This window comes from Balaenoptera borealis (assembly GCF_965194805.1).
Source record: "Balaenoptera borealis genome assembly, chromosome: 7".
NCBI classification, from domain to species: domain Eukaryota; kingdom Metazoa; phylum Chordata; class Mammalia; order Artiodactyla; family Balaenopteridae; genus Balaenoptera; species Balaenoptera borealis.
In genome coordinates, this window is record NC_138864.1 from 76,168,064 (window position 1) to 76,189,001 (window position 20,938).

At 35.7% G+C, this 20,938-nt stretch overlaps 1 protein-coding gene across 4 annotated transcripts in view; it reads left to right on the plus strand.

Annotated features, from left to right (window-relative positions):
* Positions 1-20,938, plus strand: part of LOC309631749 (uncharacterized protein) — a 673,620-nt gene that overhangs the window by 637,848 nt on the left and 14,834 nt on the right. For all 4 annotated transcript variants that reach the window (XR_014246462.1, XR_014246467.1, XR_014246468.1 and 1 more), the window contains one exon: positions 20,152-20,239. Coding sequence is in view for 1 of the 4 variants with exons in the window: in XM_082398658.1 (XP_082254784.1) it covers positions 20,152-20,239 (88 nt within the window). In the remaining 3 variants the exon portion in view is untranslated. The remainder of the gene's footprint in view (positions 1-20,151; positions 20,240-20,938) is intronic.

A 20,938-nucleotide genomic window follows, 5' to 3' on the forward strand; every position in this document is an offset into this window, starting at 1 on the left:
GACAAATCTCTTAGTGTTCTTTAATTCTAGAATATCTTAATTTCTTTCATTCCTGTAGGATATTTTTACTGGATCTAGGATTCTGGGTTATAACAGATGTTTTCTTGCAGTATTTGAAAAATATAGTGTCATTTCCTTTTGACTTCCATAGTTTTTGATGCAAAATCCACTGTCATTTGAAGTTTGACAGTGTGTAGTAGGGTGGTAAATCTTTGGGGCTATAATGTAGTAGGCAGAATTTCCTACTACAGGTATGGTTTCATTTCTCTCTGGTGCCTTTTAACATTTTATCTTTGTATTTAGTTTTCAGAATTTTAATTTTTATGTGGCTTTGCATTGATTTATCTCATTTAGGACTTGATTAGCTCTTTTAGGCTGTATTTTTATGTTTTTTGCCATATTTGAAAAGTTTTTAGCCATTATTTTTTTTCAAGAGCTTTTTCATTCCTCCCCTCTTTGTCCTCTTCTTCAGGGACTTCAGTGACATAAATGTTAGATCTTTTATTATAACCCTCCATGTCACTGTGCTCATTTTTTTCAGTCTAATTTTCTGTGTTTAAATTGAGGAACTTCTATTTTTTAATCTTTCAATTTCAGATGTTTCCTCTGTCTCCTCCACTCTGCTTTTGAGTTTATTCACTGAGACTCTTATTTAGTATTACACTTTCCAGTTCTAAATTTCCATTTGCTTCTACTTCTTTTGCTTTCCTAAAACTTTCTATTTCTTTGTTGAGGCTTTTAATTTTTTCATTATTCTCAAGCACGTGTCTAATTGCTTGTTGAGCTTCTTTATGATAGCTGCCTTAAAAACTTTGTCAGGTAATTCTAACAAATGGTTGTAAGTGTTAGTATTGAAATCTTTTTTGTCCTATGGCTGCTATAGCAAATTACCACAACTCTAGTGGCCTAAGACAATATAAATTTATCTTACAGTTTTAGTGGTCTCACTGGTTGAAAGTCATTGCATTGGAAAGGCTGTATTCTTTTTTAGAGGCTCTAGGGGAAACTTGTTTTTCTTACCTTTTCAAGCTTCTAGACACTTTCTGCATTCCTTGAATTGTAGCTCCCTTCCATTTTCAAAGCCAGTAATGACTGGTCAGATCTTTCTTAGATGTATCTTTCTGACACCAATGCTTTTGCATTCCTCTTACACATTTAAAGAACCTTGTGATTACATTGGGCCCACCTAGCTTAAAGTCAGGTAATTAGCAACCTTAATTCTATCTGCCACCTTAATTAATTTTTTTCATTTAACAAAACATATTCACAAGTTCTGGATGTGGGCATCTTTGGCAGGGGGCATTATTCTGCCTACTACATTATAGCCCCCAAAGATTTACCACCCTACTACACACAAAATGCATTCACCCCATTCAAACATTCCCCCAAATCTCAACTTACTGCAGCATCAACTCAAATCCAAAATCTCATCTAAATCATAGAATCTCAAGAGTCCCAAATATTATTATCTAAATAATAAATACAAGACAGGGATGAGGCTCTGGGTATAATCCATCCTGAAGCACAATTTATCTTTGTTTGTGGACCTTTGAAACTCAGAAATCAAGTTATCTGTTCAAAAATATAATGAGAGAGGCATAGGGTAGTAGTTACAGATATTCACATTCAAAAAGAGAAAAGGTGAAGGAAAAACAAAGTCACTGGCCCCGAGCAATTTTCAAATGTAGTTGGGCAAACTCCTTTTGTTGTCTGGGCCTGGGAATAATTTTACCAGGCTCACAGATCCACTCTTTGGAATCATAAGTCTGCGATGGGCTCTTGACTCCACCTTCTGAGTCACTCATCCTTTTTCATGAATAGTAGAATGTGTCTACAGTTGAATAGTGTTATCAACCTTTTATCCTGCTTGAAAAATATTGCAGGTCCAACAGCCTTCTTTCATTTTTTCCCTCTTTCTCTTTCAGGCCAAACTGGTAACGTTTCTGCTCTTAAAACATTCTGAAGCACTCTGTAGATCTCCCATGTATGCCAAAGGGATTTACTCCATTAATCATGAGATTTGTGCACAGATCTTTCTTGAGGTAATCTCCTCTATTTTTTATTTTTACTGACATAGTAGAGGGGATGAATGAGTTAACCTCTAATTTCTTTCTTTTTTCTTATTTTTATTGAAGTATAGTCGATTTACAATATTGTGTTAGTTTCTGGTGCACAGTAAAGTGATTCAGTTATACATATGTATATTTTTCCAATTTTTTCCCATAAATTATTACAAGATACTGAATATAGTTCCCTGTGCTATATAGTAAATCCTTGTTTAATCTCTAATTTCTTTAAAGAGACTTATGTAACTGCATACTGTGAACTTTTGATCTTTCAAAAGTACTAGCAAAAAGTTATGAAGCCTCAGTCTCAGATTTTTCTCTATAGGATACTTTGACAGTAAATCTCTTAATTTCAGCATTTTTTGCCAGGTGAGGATTTCTACAATCATCATGCCCTGGTCCCTTTATGTTTAAAATTTTGTCTCCTAATTTATCTCTTTCCTATGCATTTTACTAAAAGCAGCAAGAAGAAATCAGGCCATAGTATGCTTCAACACTTTGCTTGGAAATCTCCTTAGTTAAATATCTAAGCTTTTTTCCAATCCTAAAATTTGTTTGGTTCTTCTTTGTATCTTTTCTTTGCTTAGACCTTCTATATTTTTGTTGAGTCATTATATTTTGCTCTTTGATTTAAGCATGTGAACAAGTACTTGTTGAGCATTTATATAATGTCTGCTTTAAAATCTTTGTCAGAAAATTCTAACATCTCTGTCACCTGTGTTCTCTTCTATTGATTGTCTTTTCTCATTCTTTGAGATCTTTGTGGTTCTTGATATAATGACTGATTTTTTTTTATTGGAACCTGGACATTTGGAGTACTTTCTTAAGAGACTCTGAATCTTATTTAATCCTATTTAGTTGTTTTTGTCTGATACTGTTCCTGCTAGGGATGAGGGGTGTTACCTCATCACTGGCAGGTGAATGTAGAGTATGCTTTCACCATTTGGCTTTCACTGAAACCCAAGAGAAAGTTCTCATTACTGCTGGATGGGAGTGGGAGGTCCAATTATTCATATGGTTGTCACTGACACCACAAATAGGGACACCTGATTATTAGATGGAAAAATGAAAGATCTGGTTCTCTACTCGGCCCTGATAGATCAAAGTATTGTTCCTAGTGTATATTAACTGGAGACATAGGAAGAAGTGATCAGAGATTTTGGAGATAATGCAGTACTTTTGATGAGAAGATCAAGTATTTCGTCATGACAAAAGATGACTGAGATGAAGTCGAATAACCTGATGTAGGCAGTAAGGAGGTCAAGGAAGTGAAGGCTGAGGTACTATAACAAATAGTATATGTGAGTATTGAAATTTCTAAGAATTTTGGTGCAGTTATGGTGGGGAAGGCTAAAATATTCAACAAATAAATACAGATGATAGCACAGTCTGAAAGAAAGCTTCAGTTGAAAGAGTATTTTTGAGGAAATATAAACTGGCAGTATCAAAGAGTTACCTAATCCACTCAGAGTCTCTGAGGTCTGTCAAGAATAGAGAAGAATGCTTTTGTTTGAGAGTGTTTTAAGAGAAACAGTGTCTTTGGGTTGCAGCAAGGTTTTGATTAGAGCAAGTAGTATGAGGAGTTTTCAGAGAAGAGGTAGATGACTAGATTGTACTGATATCAGAACTTGAATTACAAAGGAAATGGTTGTTGGGAAATAACAGCCAGGTGAAAAATGGTGTTGGTGAGTAGATGTAGAGAGGTATGCTCTGTTTTATATCTAGGTCATGATGGCCTTTCTGGGAGGCTTGAGTTTTTGGCAGTGACGGAGGTGTGCTGCAATGCAAGATATAATGAAGGTAGTTTAATTGGTCTTTCAGGAAATGGACAAATCTTACAGTATCCCCTTGGGATTTCTTTTTGGCAGTTAGCAAGGTATTTGATGTCATGACTAGGGAAGGGCCACTTTACATGGACCATGGAGATCGGTAGGCTTTCTTTAAAAACTTGAGCAGGTGTTGTCCCATTTGGAGAAGGGCATTTTATTCAAAAACCAGGCGAGCTCAGCCTTTAACAAGTTTCAAAGGAAGCCGGCAATGTTTCAGCCAAGATTTGCATAGGATTTATTAAAAGCATGTTGACCTTTAGGGATTTCATTTAAATCCCTCCAATAATTTAAAATCTAATAAGAGAATATGTAGCTAATGCAAGATTTGTGGAAACTGTGATACAAGAGTTACAAAAGTGAGTTATCACTGACTTCATCGAGAAGCGTGCATTGAAATGATAACCTTTTGTATCCAGCTCTAATACCAACACATTAAGCAGAAGGCCATTCTTGACAGAAGTTTCATGAGTAAAGTTGGGAAAGCATTACTAGAGACTTATTAAGGAAATATAATCTCAAGATGTAATGAAAAAAGAGCAAAAATATATCACATAAAGAAAGTGATGAAGAGATCCAAGAAAACAGAGGTGAGAAAGAGAAAAAAAATCAAATAATGTAAAAAAGGTTTAAATTTATAAATAAATGAAATTTGATAAGCAACTTTATTTATGAATCACCTGGGGAAATTTGTTAAAATGCAGAATTTAATATCTGAAGAGGGACTCACGATTTTGAATTTCTAACAAGCTCCCAAGGTGATGTCAGTGCTGCTGGTTTTTGGACCAAAACTCTCAGTACCAAGGTGGGGAGAGATGAGATAGAAATAGAAAACAGAAGAAAGGAAAATGAAGTGAGGATAGAAAAAATATGGTTCGTTTGAGGTCATGGCTAGAGATGGGCCACTTTACATGAACCATGGAGATCAGTAGGCTTTCTTTAAAAACTATACCTATTCTGCTATATCTTGGTTAGCTCTTAGGTGGCAAAAAATTTCTGCTTCATTTACAGTCTTGTTAGTGTTAATTTTTCAGAGGGAGCTTGAAGTTGCTACTGGTAGAAAAAAGAGTAGGAAAAGTCAGACATGTACAACGTTTTGAAGGACCAAATGTTATTCTTCCATTTGTGTTCCCAGGTAACTCCCACAATCCTAGCATTTCCCCAGCTTGGTTATCCAGCCTGGCTATCCAGCCTGGCACATACTTTCCTCCTCCTTAGCTAGTAGATATAATCTCCTTGTATGTTTGATGGAAACTCAGTTGGCCTTAGGGAAAGCGTTTAGTTCACCGAATTCACATGAATTTTTAATACCTATCACGCACTTAATCCTATTGGGGCACTTGCATTTTAGAGAAAGGACTGCTTATTCAAGAATAATAAATCTTAAATAGTGCATCATGTTTGGGTGAGGCTAACTTTCCTAATCCTCATAAATAATCTCATGGACCACTGTTCTTCTAGGAATAGGAGATGTAACACTTACTCTTCTGGTGCTCTTACATGCAGTCTTCTCAAAGGATTGTAAAAAATCATTCTTTAGTTTTACTTTTTTATAACAATAGTACAAAGAAGTTAAGATTTTGTTGACTCTCACTCTTAATATATATTATGTATAGATTCAGTTCAACCTAGGTTTTAAGAAAGCAAGCCATGGTCATTTTCTTTTTGAAAAATTTATATATTGTTGCATTTTATTCCAGGTTTCCTATTTTATTTTTTTTATTTTTATTTTTTTTTAACATCTTTATTGGAGTACAATTGCTTTACAATGTTGTGTTAGTTTCTGCTTTATAACAAAGTGAATCAGTTATACATACACATATGTCCCCATATCTCTTCCCTCTTGTGTCTCCCTCCCTCCCACCCTCCCTATCCCACCCCTCTAGGTGGTCACAAAGCACCAAGCTGATCTCCCTGTGCTATGCAGCTGCTTCCCACTAGCTATCTATTTGACGTTTGGTAGTGTATATATGTCCATGCCACTCTCTCACTTTGTCCCAGCTTACCCTTCCCCCTCCCCATATCCTCAAGTCCATTCTCTAGTAGGTCTGTGTCTTTATTCCTGTCTTGCCCCTAGGTTCTTCATGACTTTTTTTCTTCTTAGATTCCATATATATGTGTTAGCATACGGTATTTGTTTTTCTCTTTCTGACTTACTTCACTCTGTATGACAGACTCTAGGTCCATCCACCTCACTACAAATAACTCAATTTCGTTTCTTTTTATGGCTGAGTAATAGTCCATTGTATATATGTGCCACATCTTCTTTATCCATTCATCTGTCGATGGACACTTAGGTTGCTTCCATGTCCTGGCTATTGTAAATAGAGCTGCAGTGAATATTGTGGTACATGACTCTTTTTGAATTATGGTTTTCTCAGGGTATATGCCCAGTAGTGGGATTGCTGGGTCATATGGTAGTTCTATTTTTAGTTTTTTAAGGAACCTCCATACTGTTCTCCATAGTGACTGTACCAATATACATTCCCACCAACAGTGCAAGAGGGTTCCCTTTTCTCCACACCCTCTCCAGCATTTATTGTTTGTAGATTTTTTTGATGACGGCCATTCTGACCAGTGTGAGATGATATCTTATTGTAGTTTTGATTTGCATTTCTCTAATGATTAGTGATGTTGAGCATCTTTCCATGTGTTTGTTGGCAATCTGTATATCTTCTTTGGAGAAATATCTATTTAGGTCTTCTGCCCATTTTTGGATTGGGTTGTTTTTGTTTTTTTTGATATTGAGCTGCATGAGCTGCTTGTAAATTTTGGAGATTAATCCTTTGTCAGTTGCTTCATTTGCAAATATTTTCTCCCATTCTGAGGGTTGTCTTTTCGTGTTGTTTATGGTTTCCTTCAGGTTTTCTATTTTAGTAATGTGAATGAGGTTTGCTGTCACCCCCTACTTCTGATAATATTAGTGACTTCCATACTGCACCTTTTATATTTTTCAATTTTTGTTGTACTTCTGCCACAGCTCCATAGTGAGAGGAGCAGATGATGTCTAGCTATTGTGTGGCTACTTCTTCCCATGGACCATTTGGGTGTGCTCAGTTACAGCACTGTGTCAGATGTCTTCCAACTAAACAATGATTACATTGCTTTTTTCTTTATTCTGTGGATATCTTAGTCACTGGCCTACAGCAAAGCTGGAATGAAGTCTCAGAGGTACATTTCAACTTGCAAAGCAATCGTGAAGGATGGCCTTGCATTTGCATAAGGCAGTTTGTGTTTTCTTAAGAAGTTCTTCTTATCCTCTGCCTAAATGGCTTTACTTGCCTCATGGGAATCAGCTGACTCTGTGTGAGTGTGACTTTACCCAACCTTTTAAGAAACTATTCCTCGTTATTTTCAACTTTGGCATTTCCAGGCAAAAGTTAGCATAGATTTTTGCATAGAAAATATGAGTCTGCATCTAAGCCTCCTAGCAGGGACTTTGTATCAAAAGTGAAAAGGAAAGAAAAGCTAAAATCCTTATACATGGCTACTTGGGTGTAGCTAAGAAGCAATCTAGACAGACATCCTGGTTTGCTTGTAAGCATATCATGGGTATACAGTGCCAATCTTAAATTTGAAGAAGTTAGCAATAGCTTTTAAAATCACCACACCCATATAACCCCAACCAATATTGTTACATCATTGTGCAGTGTTATCTGAAAGAATTCAGATAATTCTTTCAATTACTTCTTTTAAAGTTTGTTGTCTCATTAATTTTCTCAAGTTCATGCAACATAGTGGAAGTCATCTCCAGATCTTATTTACTTGAGAGTTAGTTAGTTAGTGACTCTCAAAATGTATACAATACACAAAAGTCCTAGAAAACTGGACCACCTTTATAAAAAAATCTTAGTGAATTCACATTAAAGTTTGCCAAGTTATGCTACCAAGCTGTGGTCCAAAGTAAAGCAACTTAGCTAATATATTTATTCTTGCCTCAACTGTTGAGTTTTATGACTGAGTGGAGTGTTTTTATTGTTCGTTTTCTTTCTTTTCCTGTTTGCATAGTTGCTTCCTTGTTCTATTTTGTAACTTCCTTTCTTTCATTCGTACATAGTTAAGAGAAATAGCTGCAAAAAACAGCCATTTCCTAACAACCCCCTTTTCAATTATTCAGGTTTCCTAGAAGAAGAGCATGAGGTAAGACATACATACTAATTTTATTCAATGAGTGTGTGGGGTGCAATATTATAGAAACAAATGTGAGGATAAAAGGCAAGCAGGGCAGAGAAAGTGGTGCATTGCAGAGCTGACAGTTTTACTGGAAACAAGGGTGATGTATCTGCTAGGGGAGAAGAAGAGAAAGGCGTTTATCTGGTTTCTTTCTGTTTCCCATCCGTTACTGGTTAAAATTCATCCTAAAGGGCATTAACATTTTCATGTGATGTCATCTGGCCCTTCCAAACAGCCATCAGGGAAGCCAGATTCCATATAATACAGCAACCATGGCTGGCTAGCAGATCTCTGTCTGCCGGTACCTTGTGTGTGAAGAGGGTTCTGCATGTCTCATCATCAGAGACAGTAGGAAAGCTCCAGAGTGGGAAGCCAGCAGTGCACAATATTAGCATTGACAAGGCTGTCTCGGTTTGAGAGGCATGAGGATGGGGAGAACCAGGCTGAGCTGCAGAATGGTCCAACATCATCACTTGTGTTGGTCAAGTCAGAGCTCTACGTGCTTTTCTCTACTGAAGACTGAAGCAACCTGTGGGGTCTAAGAATGTCTTCCTTTTTTTTTTTTTAAATTGGTTTTTATCTACTCGAAACACTTTCCTGAGGGTTAGTTTTATATTCTGGAGTAGTTCAAAGCATCCCATTGTGATGCCACTTCTCATCCCTTTTAGAGGCACCTCACATTCAGATTTTCCTGTCTAATCAATCATTTATCTAAATTCTTCAGTGTACCTTTCTCCCCTCATGTGTTCACAACCACCTTTTTACCTTGCAGAGGCCAAGCGAGAAGTGTCTGGAGAGGGTCAAATGGTGTCTTAGTTAGTTTTGGCTGGTTTAATAAAATACCGTAGACTGGGGGGGGTCTTATAAACAGAAATTACTTCTTAAAGTTCTGAGACTGGAACTCAGATCATGTTGTCCACATGGCCAGGTTCTAGCAAGGGTCCTCTTCATAGTTGCAGACTGTTGAGTTCACCTTGTGTTTTCGTTTTCATGTGGCTGAAAGAGATTGATCTATATCTCTGACCTCTTCTTATAAGACCACCTACAAATAACATCATAATGGGAATTAGATTTCAACATATGAATCTTAGGGAGGCACAAACATTCAGTCTGGAACAAATACTCAGTTCGAACTAATTGATTTTTTCAGTTATCCCCACACCCAAAAGTCTAAAAATGGTACTGTATTTTTACAGAGTGCTTACCAAATATATGAAAGGCTTATGATTCGAAACTCATTAGAACTTCATAATATGTATTTCCAGTTAAAATCACTTTTGCTTTTATTGAAGAACTGACTGAAAAGAATTCATTATTATTATAGAAAACATGAATAATAGAATATTACCCTATCCTTATTTTACCTCCCCCCTCCCCCCAACCTAGAGTCAAAGTCTAAGCAAGTCTTACACCTTGCTATATCAAGGAGAATGGAATTTATTTCCAGTTTTACCTGTAGCAGACGGAGCAAGCTATTGATATCCTAAGCACTGGTCCTTTTGGACTTTCAGACCACAAAGTGTACAAATCAAATCATCTTTTTAAGATGTCTTTTTGCAGGCACTTAGGTTAGCTTGTTTTTTAACTGACTCCCGTGCATCACATTTTGGTGTGTTCTGATGATTGATGGGAGGAGGGTTGATGGGAGCGGCAATCACAGGCGCACTCAACGTGTCCCTTTCAGAGAGGATGCTGTTAGTCCTTTTACTGAACAAATCCTCTTATGTCTTTGAAGAAAGAAGGCGGTTCTCTCTGCCTGTTGAGCAAGTTCAATTTAAAACCTTGTGGGGAGATTTCACAGCATGCAAGCAGAAACAGTTTTATTGCCTCTATTTTCAGAATCTCTTTTCAAATTACAATAATATGCCCGAGAAGAATATGAGAAAAAGCAATCTTTTGGGGCTAAAACAGTGCTTTTACCTTTTAAACCCGAAATATAAGTAAAGGAATCACTTGGCTTATGAGAGTTTATTTTCCAATTTTGAATTCCACACTTCAGGAAATGTTATACTCTTGTGGAAGCAGAGAAAGAAATGCTTATATAAAACATCTCTTTTCTATAAATATTAGACTCATCCAGATTGAAAATCCTCTCATAACTTACCACCTGTGGAAGTAGATGAATTTTCATTTCCCCAAAAGAGATTTTTAAAAGATACTGGAAAAATAAGTTATTGTATTAATGTGCACTTAAAATATATTACTTATTATTCATCATGCTTAAGAAAAGCTTTATTTAGTTTCATAATCCCCTAAGAAGTTTTCCTTCACATTCCTGGGGGAAATTAAAGCATTTATGTTTTGACTGACATGATTGGGGATTATTATAAGCCAAGTGAGGATGTGATGCATCATATTGTTTTTTACATAGCATAACTTATTTTTAGTTACGTTTCTTACTGTAACATTAAATTTTGTTGCTTTTAATATTTACCATGAGAGGTGGACCTGGAAATTAAAGTTGGATAAATCTTTGTAGAACTCAAAACTTATTATAGAAAATTTACAGCTGAAATAGGCAACATCATAGATAACTACCTTTGGATATTTTGCAATTGATGCATTGATTTAATACATCAGCTTGTTTTATGCATAATCTATTCCCTGAGCAGAGTTCTTTGAGGATTCTGAAAAATGTTTACATATACTGATAAACTTAGGCAGGGGGAAATCAGGTACTAATGTATCTGGCTGTGAGAGCAGTTGCTAAGTAGATAGTTATTTCTTTTGTCACTACAGTCTATATAGTACTTGCTAGGGTTGCAAGACTGTGGCATGAGGATAAAAATCTGTATTTAGAGCTCTGGCCAATTCTCTGCTATTTTACTACTAAGACTTCAGTGACTCACTCTTAATTTCTCTTTCATGTGTAGTAGATGAAACAAAATTTTTGTCTGATTAAGTACTTTTCAGAAAAATAAAAATAGGCATATTACCAATGCCAAAAGAAAAACCATTGATACCTTAGCAAGAATGTGAAAGTAGATAATAGTTTTGAAGAAAAAAGGAAAACTTAAAAAAAAAGAATACTATTATAATTAATTGTGTTTTATCAGACATGAAAACATTTTTTTAAATGCATTAATTAATTTTTAAGCACTTATCCAGAGCTGAGTCACTAACAACTTCAGATCTCTAGGCAACTAAAATAGTCATCATAGAACTTGTCTGATAAAAAGCCAGAAACTTTATTAGAAGGAGGAGGCCTAATAACTCAGAGCCAAATATCTACATCCATCCATATTTTAAAGTAAGAAGATTGGTTTTTTGTTCCTCAGCTCACTGCCTATTAGAAACACCAGTAAGAGGGAGCTGGCACCACTAGAGGCAAGTGCAATACAAGGAGAGGGAGAAACCTGAGCAAATGCTATTAAAGAGAGGAGGAAAAAAATGTTTCAGGTAAGATGAGACCATGTAGCACAGGCACCCTGAGTGCAACATTGAATTGTGTCACAGAAAGAGGAAAGTGCATAATAGTAAAAACTTAAAAAAAAAAATCAATCTATTTATTTATTTTGGAAAATTCACTTTTTAAATACACTATTCTGACAACACCCACCAATTTTTCCAGTAGTAAATAATATCTTTTAACTTCTTTTGGCATACCAAATCTTACCAATTAATTAATTAGATATCATCAATCTATGAGATCCTATTTCAAACCCTCTAGGTTAGCAAAAAGTTTGAAAATACCAAGTGTTTTGGCAATGTAATGTAATGCCAAGTCATAAAATGCTGATGGGGGTCCTGAAAAACAAGAATAAGCTAGTAAACTTGAATGTATGTATATAGTAGCAATTACAGCTTCCTGTAGAGAAAAAAAATCACTGGTATGTACTAGGGCATATGGAAAATAATGTTCTTAGCACTGCTGTAATTGAAAAAAAGTGGAGAAAAGTAAATGGCTATCAAAATTAATGTTGATTATTAATAAATTATAGTACATTCACTCAATCACATAATTTAAAGCAGTGAAAATAAACTAGAGCTGTATGTAAAAAACATGTATATAAGCTTGTAGAAGATTAACTACAATATGGTTACATTTTTATAAAGTTCAATGCAAGCTGAACAAAATAATATGATGGGGTTAGTGTTTTGGCAAAATATATCCACTTTTCCCTTGAACAACGTGGCTCTGCTTATACGCAGCTTTTTTTCAGTAGTAACTACTACAGTGCTACACATCAGCAGATATGGACCACAGATACAGAGGGCGGGCAACCCCTAACCCGCGTACTGTTCAAGGGTCAACTATAGTTGAAACACACTCTGTGAGAAGAGACCTGATTTCACTATCTGGGAAGTTTACTCCAAGTGAAATCTCAGACATGGTTTTCAGGTGAGTTTTTGTTTTTATATGAAAATGTTTTGTTTCACTCAAACATTTTTAGTGATGGGAGTTTCTCTATTCTACTGTTAGTTGATAATGAAAGGTTGGCTATTATATTCAATACTTTATATGTTCGAGAACTTTATATAGCTAATATGTTTGTAAATGAATGGAGTTTGAAGGTACTGGACAGATTCATAGAAGAGTCAGGTTAGGCAGATACTCTGAACAATTACTTAAGCTGCAGTAAATTCAGTTTCTTACAAGATGTAACTGACCTTCTAGTATAATAGATTCCCTAATCATACTCATAGCTCTGGTATTGGACTTACAGTCTCCATATGGGGGTGCAGGGACAGTGGAATTAGTAGACACTAAGAGAGTTATTAGAGAGGGAGGCAAATTGTACTTAAAAAATATTAAAATCTTTTAGATTTCATATATAGGTTAACAATGATGTCCTCCCTTAATCTATAGATGAGATTTTCCTATGCCTAATGTAGCTCAAGGTGATTCATATAAATTGGAGAATATTCTCTTTCTTGGGTAGATGATGAGGTTAAAGTAATAAATGTAACAAGAAATCTGTTGCAAACTTCAAAATTGTCAAGAAGATTCTTTATCAGTCTATGATTAATGATGAAACTGAAGTCATCGTGATTAGGGAAATTTTCAAAAGTTCAGCCCCAAGGATCTAAGGAAAAACTTTACTCTTTATTTCATTTGGGACATCTGAAATTCAGCACAAAAATGTGTGCTTTAGAATGTCTTCACTAAACTTGATAAGTGTTCGTCAGGTGATTCTGAAGTTTCTCCTTAGTAGTAAAAGTTAAAACATCAAACACCTAACTAGTCACATACCTTGGTCAGCATCTAGTGTTGGAAAACAGAAATTCCTAAAATAAAAAAAGTGTATTGAATATATTTGAGAACAGTGTATTTAAAACAATGTATTCAGTTTGGAAGTTTGCTATACAGTGGCTTAAAAACAGATTTTCAAAACTAGTCTCAGATTGTTTGACAGACTGTTTTTAGTAAAGAAACTTACCATTTCTGGTACTTTAGCATCCTGTGAAAAAAAATAAGTTACTGACAATAAATGTTTTCTTCCATAACAAAATATTTTAAGGTAAAAACTTGCAAATGTCATTATCAATGTTAGAACTGTTTTATCTGTGATTTTAAAAAGAATTTAATGTAAGTTTCCAGCTATAACTATATACCTGGAATGCAGTCCTTACATCAGTCAGAGAAACATTTCAGAAACAGACATGGAAAACCCAAGTGAACAAAATACTATCATCAATGTGGTTAGTTTTATAAAAACAGGACCTTAAATAGTAAAATCTTTATCACGTAATGACATGGGTAATGGCTTTGAGACTTTGGATATTAGGGTAAAAGAACGTAAAAATAATTGGCAGAGTTAAATTGAACATGTTCTTTTCACCAAGCCAGGGGTTTTACAGGAGTTGACATTTTTCTGTGATGTAGTTGTCAGTCATGTGCTATCTAGCAGATTGTTCTAAATTTAAAAGCATAACAATTTGTCCCTTGAAAATATAGCTCTTTTTAATAGAACTTTTGAAGAGGAAGTACATTTATGTGGTTCAAAATGCGAGAATAAAAAGTAGTATAGAGTGAGTGAATAGCCTCCTTTCTCTAGCCAGTCTCTTGCATATTCTTCCAGACTTTCTATAAGAAAATGCATTTTTATCTCCCCCTCTCTCTTTTCACACACAATTTAGCATACTACACGTACAAGTCAAAACTTAAATTTCTTTTAAATAACACTAGTCTTGGAGGTCTTTCTATATCATTACATACCATACATCATCATTCTTATTTTTAAAATAGCTGTTTGAGATTCTTTATATGGATTTCCCACAGTTAATTTACAAGTCCCATTTGTGGTAGGCTGTGTTCAGCAATAGCCATTTCCCGACCTTTGAGATCACACTTCTCTATCATGGTACAAACTTTAAGGGACAGTGAATATTTTGTCATGTTCTCTCTTTTCTTACCCTTCCCTCTCCTTCTTCTTAACCAATAAAACCAGTACAATTCCTTTTTCACCCTGGAAAAAGGTACTCCTTCCATGTGTACTCCAGAAGGAGTACAGTAATTAGGACCTGTGCTAATTAATTAAACACCTTGTGTGATTGAGAAACACACTTACTACTATGAAAAATGATACCAGAATTAGTGTGCTACCATAACATAGACCTACGTGTCATCGTCATCCTGGTTAGGAGATAAATTGCAAGAAAAAATTTTTTAAGTAAGTAAGTTGGAAGGATGGAGGTCTACATTAAGCTTTGGAGAAACAGTGATAAAACTGTAGTCTGCAATAACTTGCAAGTCAGTAACATCCTTTACTGTTTGGTGGAAAGGTTGGGAAACAGAATACTAGTAGTGGGGGTTGTCTACTGTTAACTGTACTTGAAGAAGAAGAAATAAATAAGCCCAGAGCAGAAATTGCCAGTTTGAAAGGAAAAATGAAAAGGAAGAAGACAGTCCTGAAAGTTAGGACTTGACGTTTGTAAGAGGAAATTGTGTCTTGATTTCTAACTGTAAAAGGTAAAATTAAGAGAAAAAGCCTGTGAAATCAGCCTTGTAGCAAAGATCATATAAAACATATGGACCATAAAATAAGAGCTAAAACATTTGAACAGGTGAAGTGGCCGGCAATACATTTTTTTGTTGGAAAGATGGTTTAGTGAAAAAAGACTAAGAATGTGATTTTCTTTAAAATATAACTCTGATAGCTCAAGGTATCTGCAATTAAGTACACATAGAGGGGCATGTCCTGGGAAGAATTGTGACTGTGGCTATTTGTATGTACATCATGATGACTGAAATCAAATAAGTAAGAGGTCAATAGATTATTTCAGAGAGTTATACTATCAAGAGAAACACTAACCTGGACTGAAGTAGACTGTTGTGCTTCTAACTCTTTGTGGGCAGAAAATGGGCTGAGAAAGCTTTTCACCACTTAAAAAGTTATGTTGTCACATGTTTTCTTCTCCAGTTGTAGCCTAGGAAGATAGTGGAAAAAGAATTACCTCCCAGAGGGTGGACTCAAGGACCATGGATAGCTGTGGACTGGGAATTACTCTTAGGTTAGGAAGACAAATCAGAGGCTTACTCTCCACTTTCAGTAAAAAAGCTCATTTCTGGATATGGCCAGCGTGAATTGGCCTTGCTAAATGTGAGTAACTGCTATATGTTTCTCCATATTTCTCCATCTGAATAGAGGTGTTCATAGTAGGTATGCTGTCCCTGTTTCACTACTCTGTGTCTGGCAGAGGGTGTCCATCTGCCTGTGGTGAACTCCTGGAATGACTGTCTGAGACCTAGGGCTTGAAGATCAAAGCAGTAAATGGACGGGGTGTTTGGGTAGTTTCTCTTGGGAGGAGGTGAGTGAGTAAGTAAGTGAGAGAGGGAGGGAACCAAAGATTTGCTGATCTGAAGACTGTGGTCAGTCCTATTAGTTCACTAATATTCAATTTCCTACCATAGAAGAGAATTATGTTCAAATTACTACTCTCCTTGGCCAAAACTGGCCATGTGCCTTGCTTTTACCAAAATAAATAAATAAATAAATAAATAGAATTGATTCGGCCAGCATTTTTATAGCATAGGGCAGACTTTGACATTTTCTTTTCCATCACTGCAGCCCTCAATGTTTCTGGACAGTTCCTGTTCCATAAGCTTCTAGTAGGTGAATAAATTCTCTAAGCAGAATCCATGTAAAGACCCTCACTGAGCATGCAGGATGAAATAAATAAATAAATAAAACTTTACTGTTTTAAACCATTACAATTGTGGTGTCTGTTCAGCCTAACGTCGCCTATTCTAATACATAAGTTTTTCTCCAACCTTTTGCTCTAACAAATACAACTGCAGTGACTTACTTACACACATCCTTTTGAAAATGTGTAAGGGGACCTGAAGTTTAAATTCTCAAAAGTGAAATTATTTATTTATTTATTTATTTATATGTATTTACTAGGAGTTTATGACATGCTTATTAACACACCAAGAAAACTTTGATAATGCATTTAAGTTGGTCAGTCTGGAAAGCAAACATTTTGAAAATGAGCAAAAAATGTTTGTTTGTGAGAGAAACATCCTTTGGAGAAAGCATTTTGTAAAATGATATTTTAAATGTTTTTATCAAAAATCTTATCGTCTATAAAATTATAAATGTAGACAGTTAGAAACAGAATTTTCTAACAGATTAAAATCTTCCATGCAGAGTTTCTGTGGGTTTTGAATCTAATTTAAAAATCTGTAACATCTGATTGAAAAAACTACTAATTTATATAAGGAAAGGTATACATTTACAAAGGAAATTAAGGTACTAAAGGAGGAACATCATATGATCATATTTGCTAGACGTATACATAGTATTTGATAAAGTTCGGCACTCAGTAGTAGAAAAAACAACTAGGACCATAAGGTAATTTTCTTAATCTGAGAGATGGTATCTATAAAAAATATGTGGCAGACTTTAAGTGTGAAATACTAAAAACTTTCTGCTTGAGATTAGGAATAAGAGGATGTCAGCTTAGCTTATGACATTTCTATTAAACATTGTATTAAAGGTCTTACCCAGTGCTGTAAGTAAGTCATGAAAAAGAAGAGTTAGAGACAGATTTGTCATTTTTAATAGTTGACATGACTGTGATTAGAGAAAATCCAAAAGAATGAATAAATGACTTAAGCAAATTTAGCATGATCACTGGATATAAGATCAGTATATAAAATCAATTGCATGTCTATATATCAGCAACAAACGACTAGACATGACATTTTAAAAAGTTTTCAACTAAGTAGGGAAAATGTTACCATTTTATAAACCAGCAAACTTCTAGGAATAAATCTAATTTTTCAACAGCCACCACTACGAAACTGCCACAAGTGCTACTACTCTATACGAAAAAAAAAAAGTGGCATACCATTGACAAAAAATATTAAAGTAGGCCTAAATATAGAAATTTATGATGTTTATTGATTGAATGATTCAGTACTATAAAGATGGCAGTCCTACATAAATTGATATATAGCTTTACTGTCATCCCAATAAAATGTCTACCTATTTTGCGTTTTTGGAAATTAACAAGTTCATTTTAAAATTTACATGAAATGCAAAGGAGAATCATTTAAGTAACAGAAGATGAATTTGGTCTGTGCTGTGATTCTCACACTCACTAGAAAGTGCTGTTCCTCCTCTGACAAAATGAGGGAAAATCCAATTTCCTTTGGCACCAGTTTGTCAAAATACTTTTACCACCCCCCTCACCCCACCCCCGTTCTCTGTTGACAGTCTCTGCAGCTGCCTTAATGTAATGCTAAGAAACCACTTTTTTTTTTTTTGGCCTAGGGACCTTTAGTTGCTTCAAGACTTAGTCTAGGGAGCATAGGTAGCTGAATTAAAGCTTGCTTAAAGTTTCGCCACATCATTAAAGACTACATATTAAATAAAGACCTCCTTGATCCAACAGACAAAAGAACCTGCTTAGAGTTGTACCTTTAACAAAATAATTTTTAATAAAACTAATACATCTCAGCAAGACCAACTAATTGCTAACTCTGCTTCCAGAATCCAAATGGCAATAAACAAAATTCACAAAAAGCCTGGCCTTCAATCTTATATTCATATCCAGATGACTCTTTCTTACTCTGAGGAGTGCCTTTCCCAGTAATTTTCTATCTCATCAAACTCCTGGTCTCAGCTTAAGGTAAATTTCTGGGAAGCTTTCACAGCCTTCTCATTCTGAGTTAGGTGCTTCTCCTCTGTGTAATCTTGGGACCCTGCTTATTTATCTCTCGTGGGTCATTGTAAACATTGTGTTATAGAAATTTTAAACTCAACACATTTGTATTCAGTTCAGCTAAGCTTCAGAATAAAATAGACCCCAATGTCTCAAAACCAATACAATGTCTCAGAAACAATAGAGCTTTATTGATCACTCAAGTTAACAGTTCAAGGAAAGTATGTCTAGTTCTCAGGTATCTCTCATCCATGAACTGAGGCACCATCTGCTTTCTCTAGGACAGCATAGTCACTTGCATTCAGTGGCAGGAGAAGATAAAACAAGAAATATGCACAGGGGAATTTTTTGTCCAGGTCTGGAAGTGGTACACATCACTGCAGTTATATTCTCTTGCATAGAGCTCAGTTACGTGGTTCATTTAACTACCGGGGACTCTGCGAAATGTAGACAGGGTATGTGGCTAGCCCATATTAGAAACCTCTGACAAAAGGTTCAACAAAATTCATTGTTTCCTGACACCTCTTCCCTTTACTATCCCTCCTAATGTGTTTGATTATATCTCCCTCCATTCATTCTCTAAATGTATAAAATGTAGAATCTTCATTTTACTCTATTTGATTATGGAGTCAAAGGAAGACCATTCGGCTCTTGGAGGGTGCTGTCTCAACAATATGCAAATGGACCTCTACCATTGCCCTAGTGTAGATAACAATATCTTTTACATAATCGATTTTGAAAGTCAAACTTGTCTTACCACCACTAGTGCTTCTTTATTAAGCAAACTTTCCAGAATCTAAGCAAAGAGTTTTCAAAATTTATAAATCTGCTATGATATTCTCTTAACTGAGTCTCCATTATGAGTTCTGTTTTTAGGGGTTCCCATTTCCTAGGGATTGAAATTAAACCCCAATATGGTGTTCAGTGCCCTTCATAATCAGAATTTGCTATCTCCAACAGCGTTCCCTCGTCTTACCCGCTGTACTTCAGACACAGGATACTATTTCCTGCCCTTGAATAAAACATGCAATTTTCGGTCTCTGATTCTTTCCTTCCTCTGCCAAAAATAGCCTTTTCCCTTACCCCTTCTCTTGTTTTCCTTCTCTGCCTTCTTGATACAGCTACCTTAAGGTATAACTCAAATGTTACATATTTTGCAAGGCTTATCTTTCTTAATATCCATAATCTCAATCACTTTTTCCTTTTTGCTCCCACAGGAAATGTTTATAGTTGTTTTATACCATTTATCACTGTGGACTTGCATTGTAGTTACTTGTGAATGTGTGTCTCTTTACCTTCACCCAGGATAGACTGAGATTCTTGATAGTAGTTATAGCATCTTATCCACCTCTGTGTCTCTAGTGTATGTACACAAAGTAAATACTTGTGGGATTGAATTGTAATAATCCGGGTACTTGTTTATCAATGTTTTAAGGAAAAACAAAAAGCCGAAAATCCCTTATGTGTTTTTTCTTGATTCTTACGAACAGAGCTTCGAAATAGTTCTTAGGAATTAAAACAACATTTTGTGAACAAATATAAAAATACAGGTGTGAAAACGGAAAATAAAATTTATTATTTAAATGAATCTTTTCAAATAGCATTAATCAAGTGTTGTAAATGGATATTGCTTATATACTGCTACAAAGCCATATGACCAAGCCACACGGGCTTCACTAAGAATACACAATGAGTATTTAAAAATTCTATGTTAGATATACTTCAGGATGTGAGTGATCTATATACCAAGAATACATTTTCTATGGTTATGGAAGGAGGGAAAAGAACCTACTAGAAAATATATGGATGAATACAAATTTGCCTTTGATGGGCTTATGCAAGAAAAACAGCTAAGGCAGTTTATCAGTGACTGACAAGTACTTTGCAAGTCAGAAGACTATTTTTTGATGCCAGAAATAGAGATCAGAACCACCTTTGTTCAATGGAGAATGCCAACTTTTGCCTTTTTCCAGACCCTCTCAGTTGCTGTACACAGACTGACCTAACTAATCTCTACCTTAATCAAGGAGTATATACAAAGAGCTCCAGCTTTACCAGATGGTAAGTATAGAATACATCTACTGCCAAAGATCTGTTGTCCCGTATATAATAGTGTGAGCTTTGAATAGCTACGTGACGCCTGGGAATCAAACTTGTACCACCCTCTGCCCCACTGCCTTGGCCTGGGGTTTTTCCTCCATGACTCTGCCTGGTACTACAGTTGTCTGCTGTAGCTGAAGCCTTACCTAGAACTTCAGCTCTGTTGTTTGCAGCTCTGATACTTTAACACTGTCTGAACCCCTGTCTTCTGGGTGATGAATTATTTTCTATATCCTCAATACTAACTAGGATCTTACAGTGATGAGCTTTCTACCTCAAACCTGTTTTTCCCTATTACCTGCTTTCTGGGCTCTTTGCCTATGATCCAGACTTTGGTTTGGACTTCAACTTCTGACTTGATCAAATCAGAGAAGGCTTTGTCTCTTAAGTCACTAACAATTGGATAGCATGACTCTCCCTTCCCATCCTGTTTCCTAAAGAGCTAATCCTGCAAATGGGTCCATTTCCCCAGCTTGCTCTTTTATCTTCTCTAGCCTGCTTCTGCCCAAGTTGAGAAGATCTCGGTCTGTTTTTGATCCAGTTTTGGCCTATGAAAATGGTTACTACAGAACACTGCAATTTTTGTTTACAGCAGCCACTGTTCTATCTGCAAATGGATATAATTTGTCCCTTGATTCCTCTGAGGCCAGTGACCCAAGG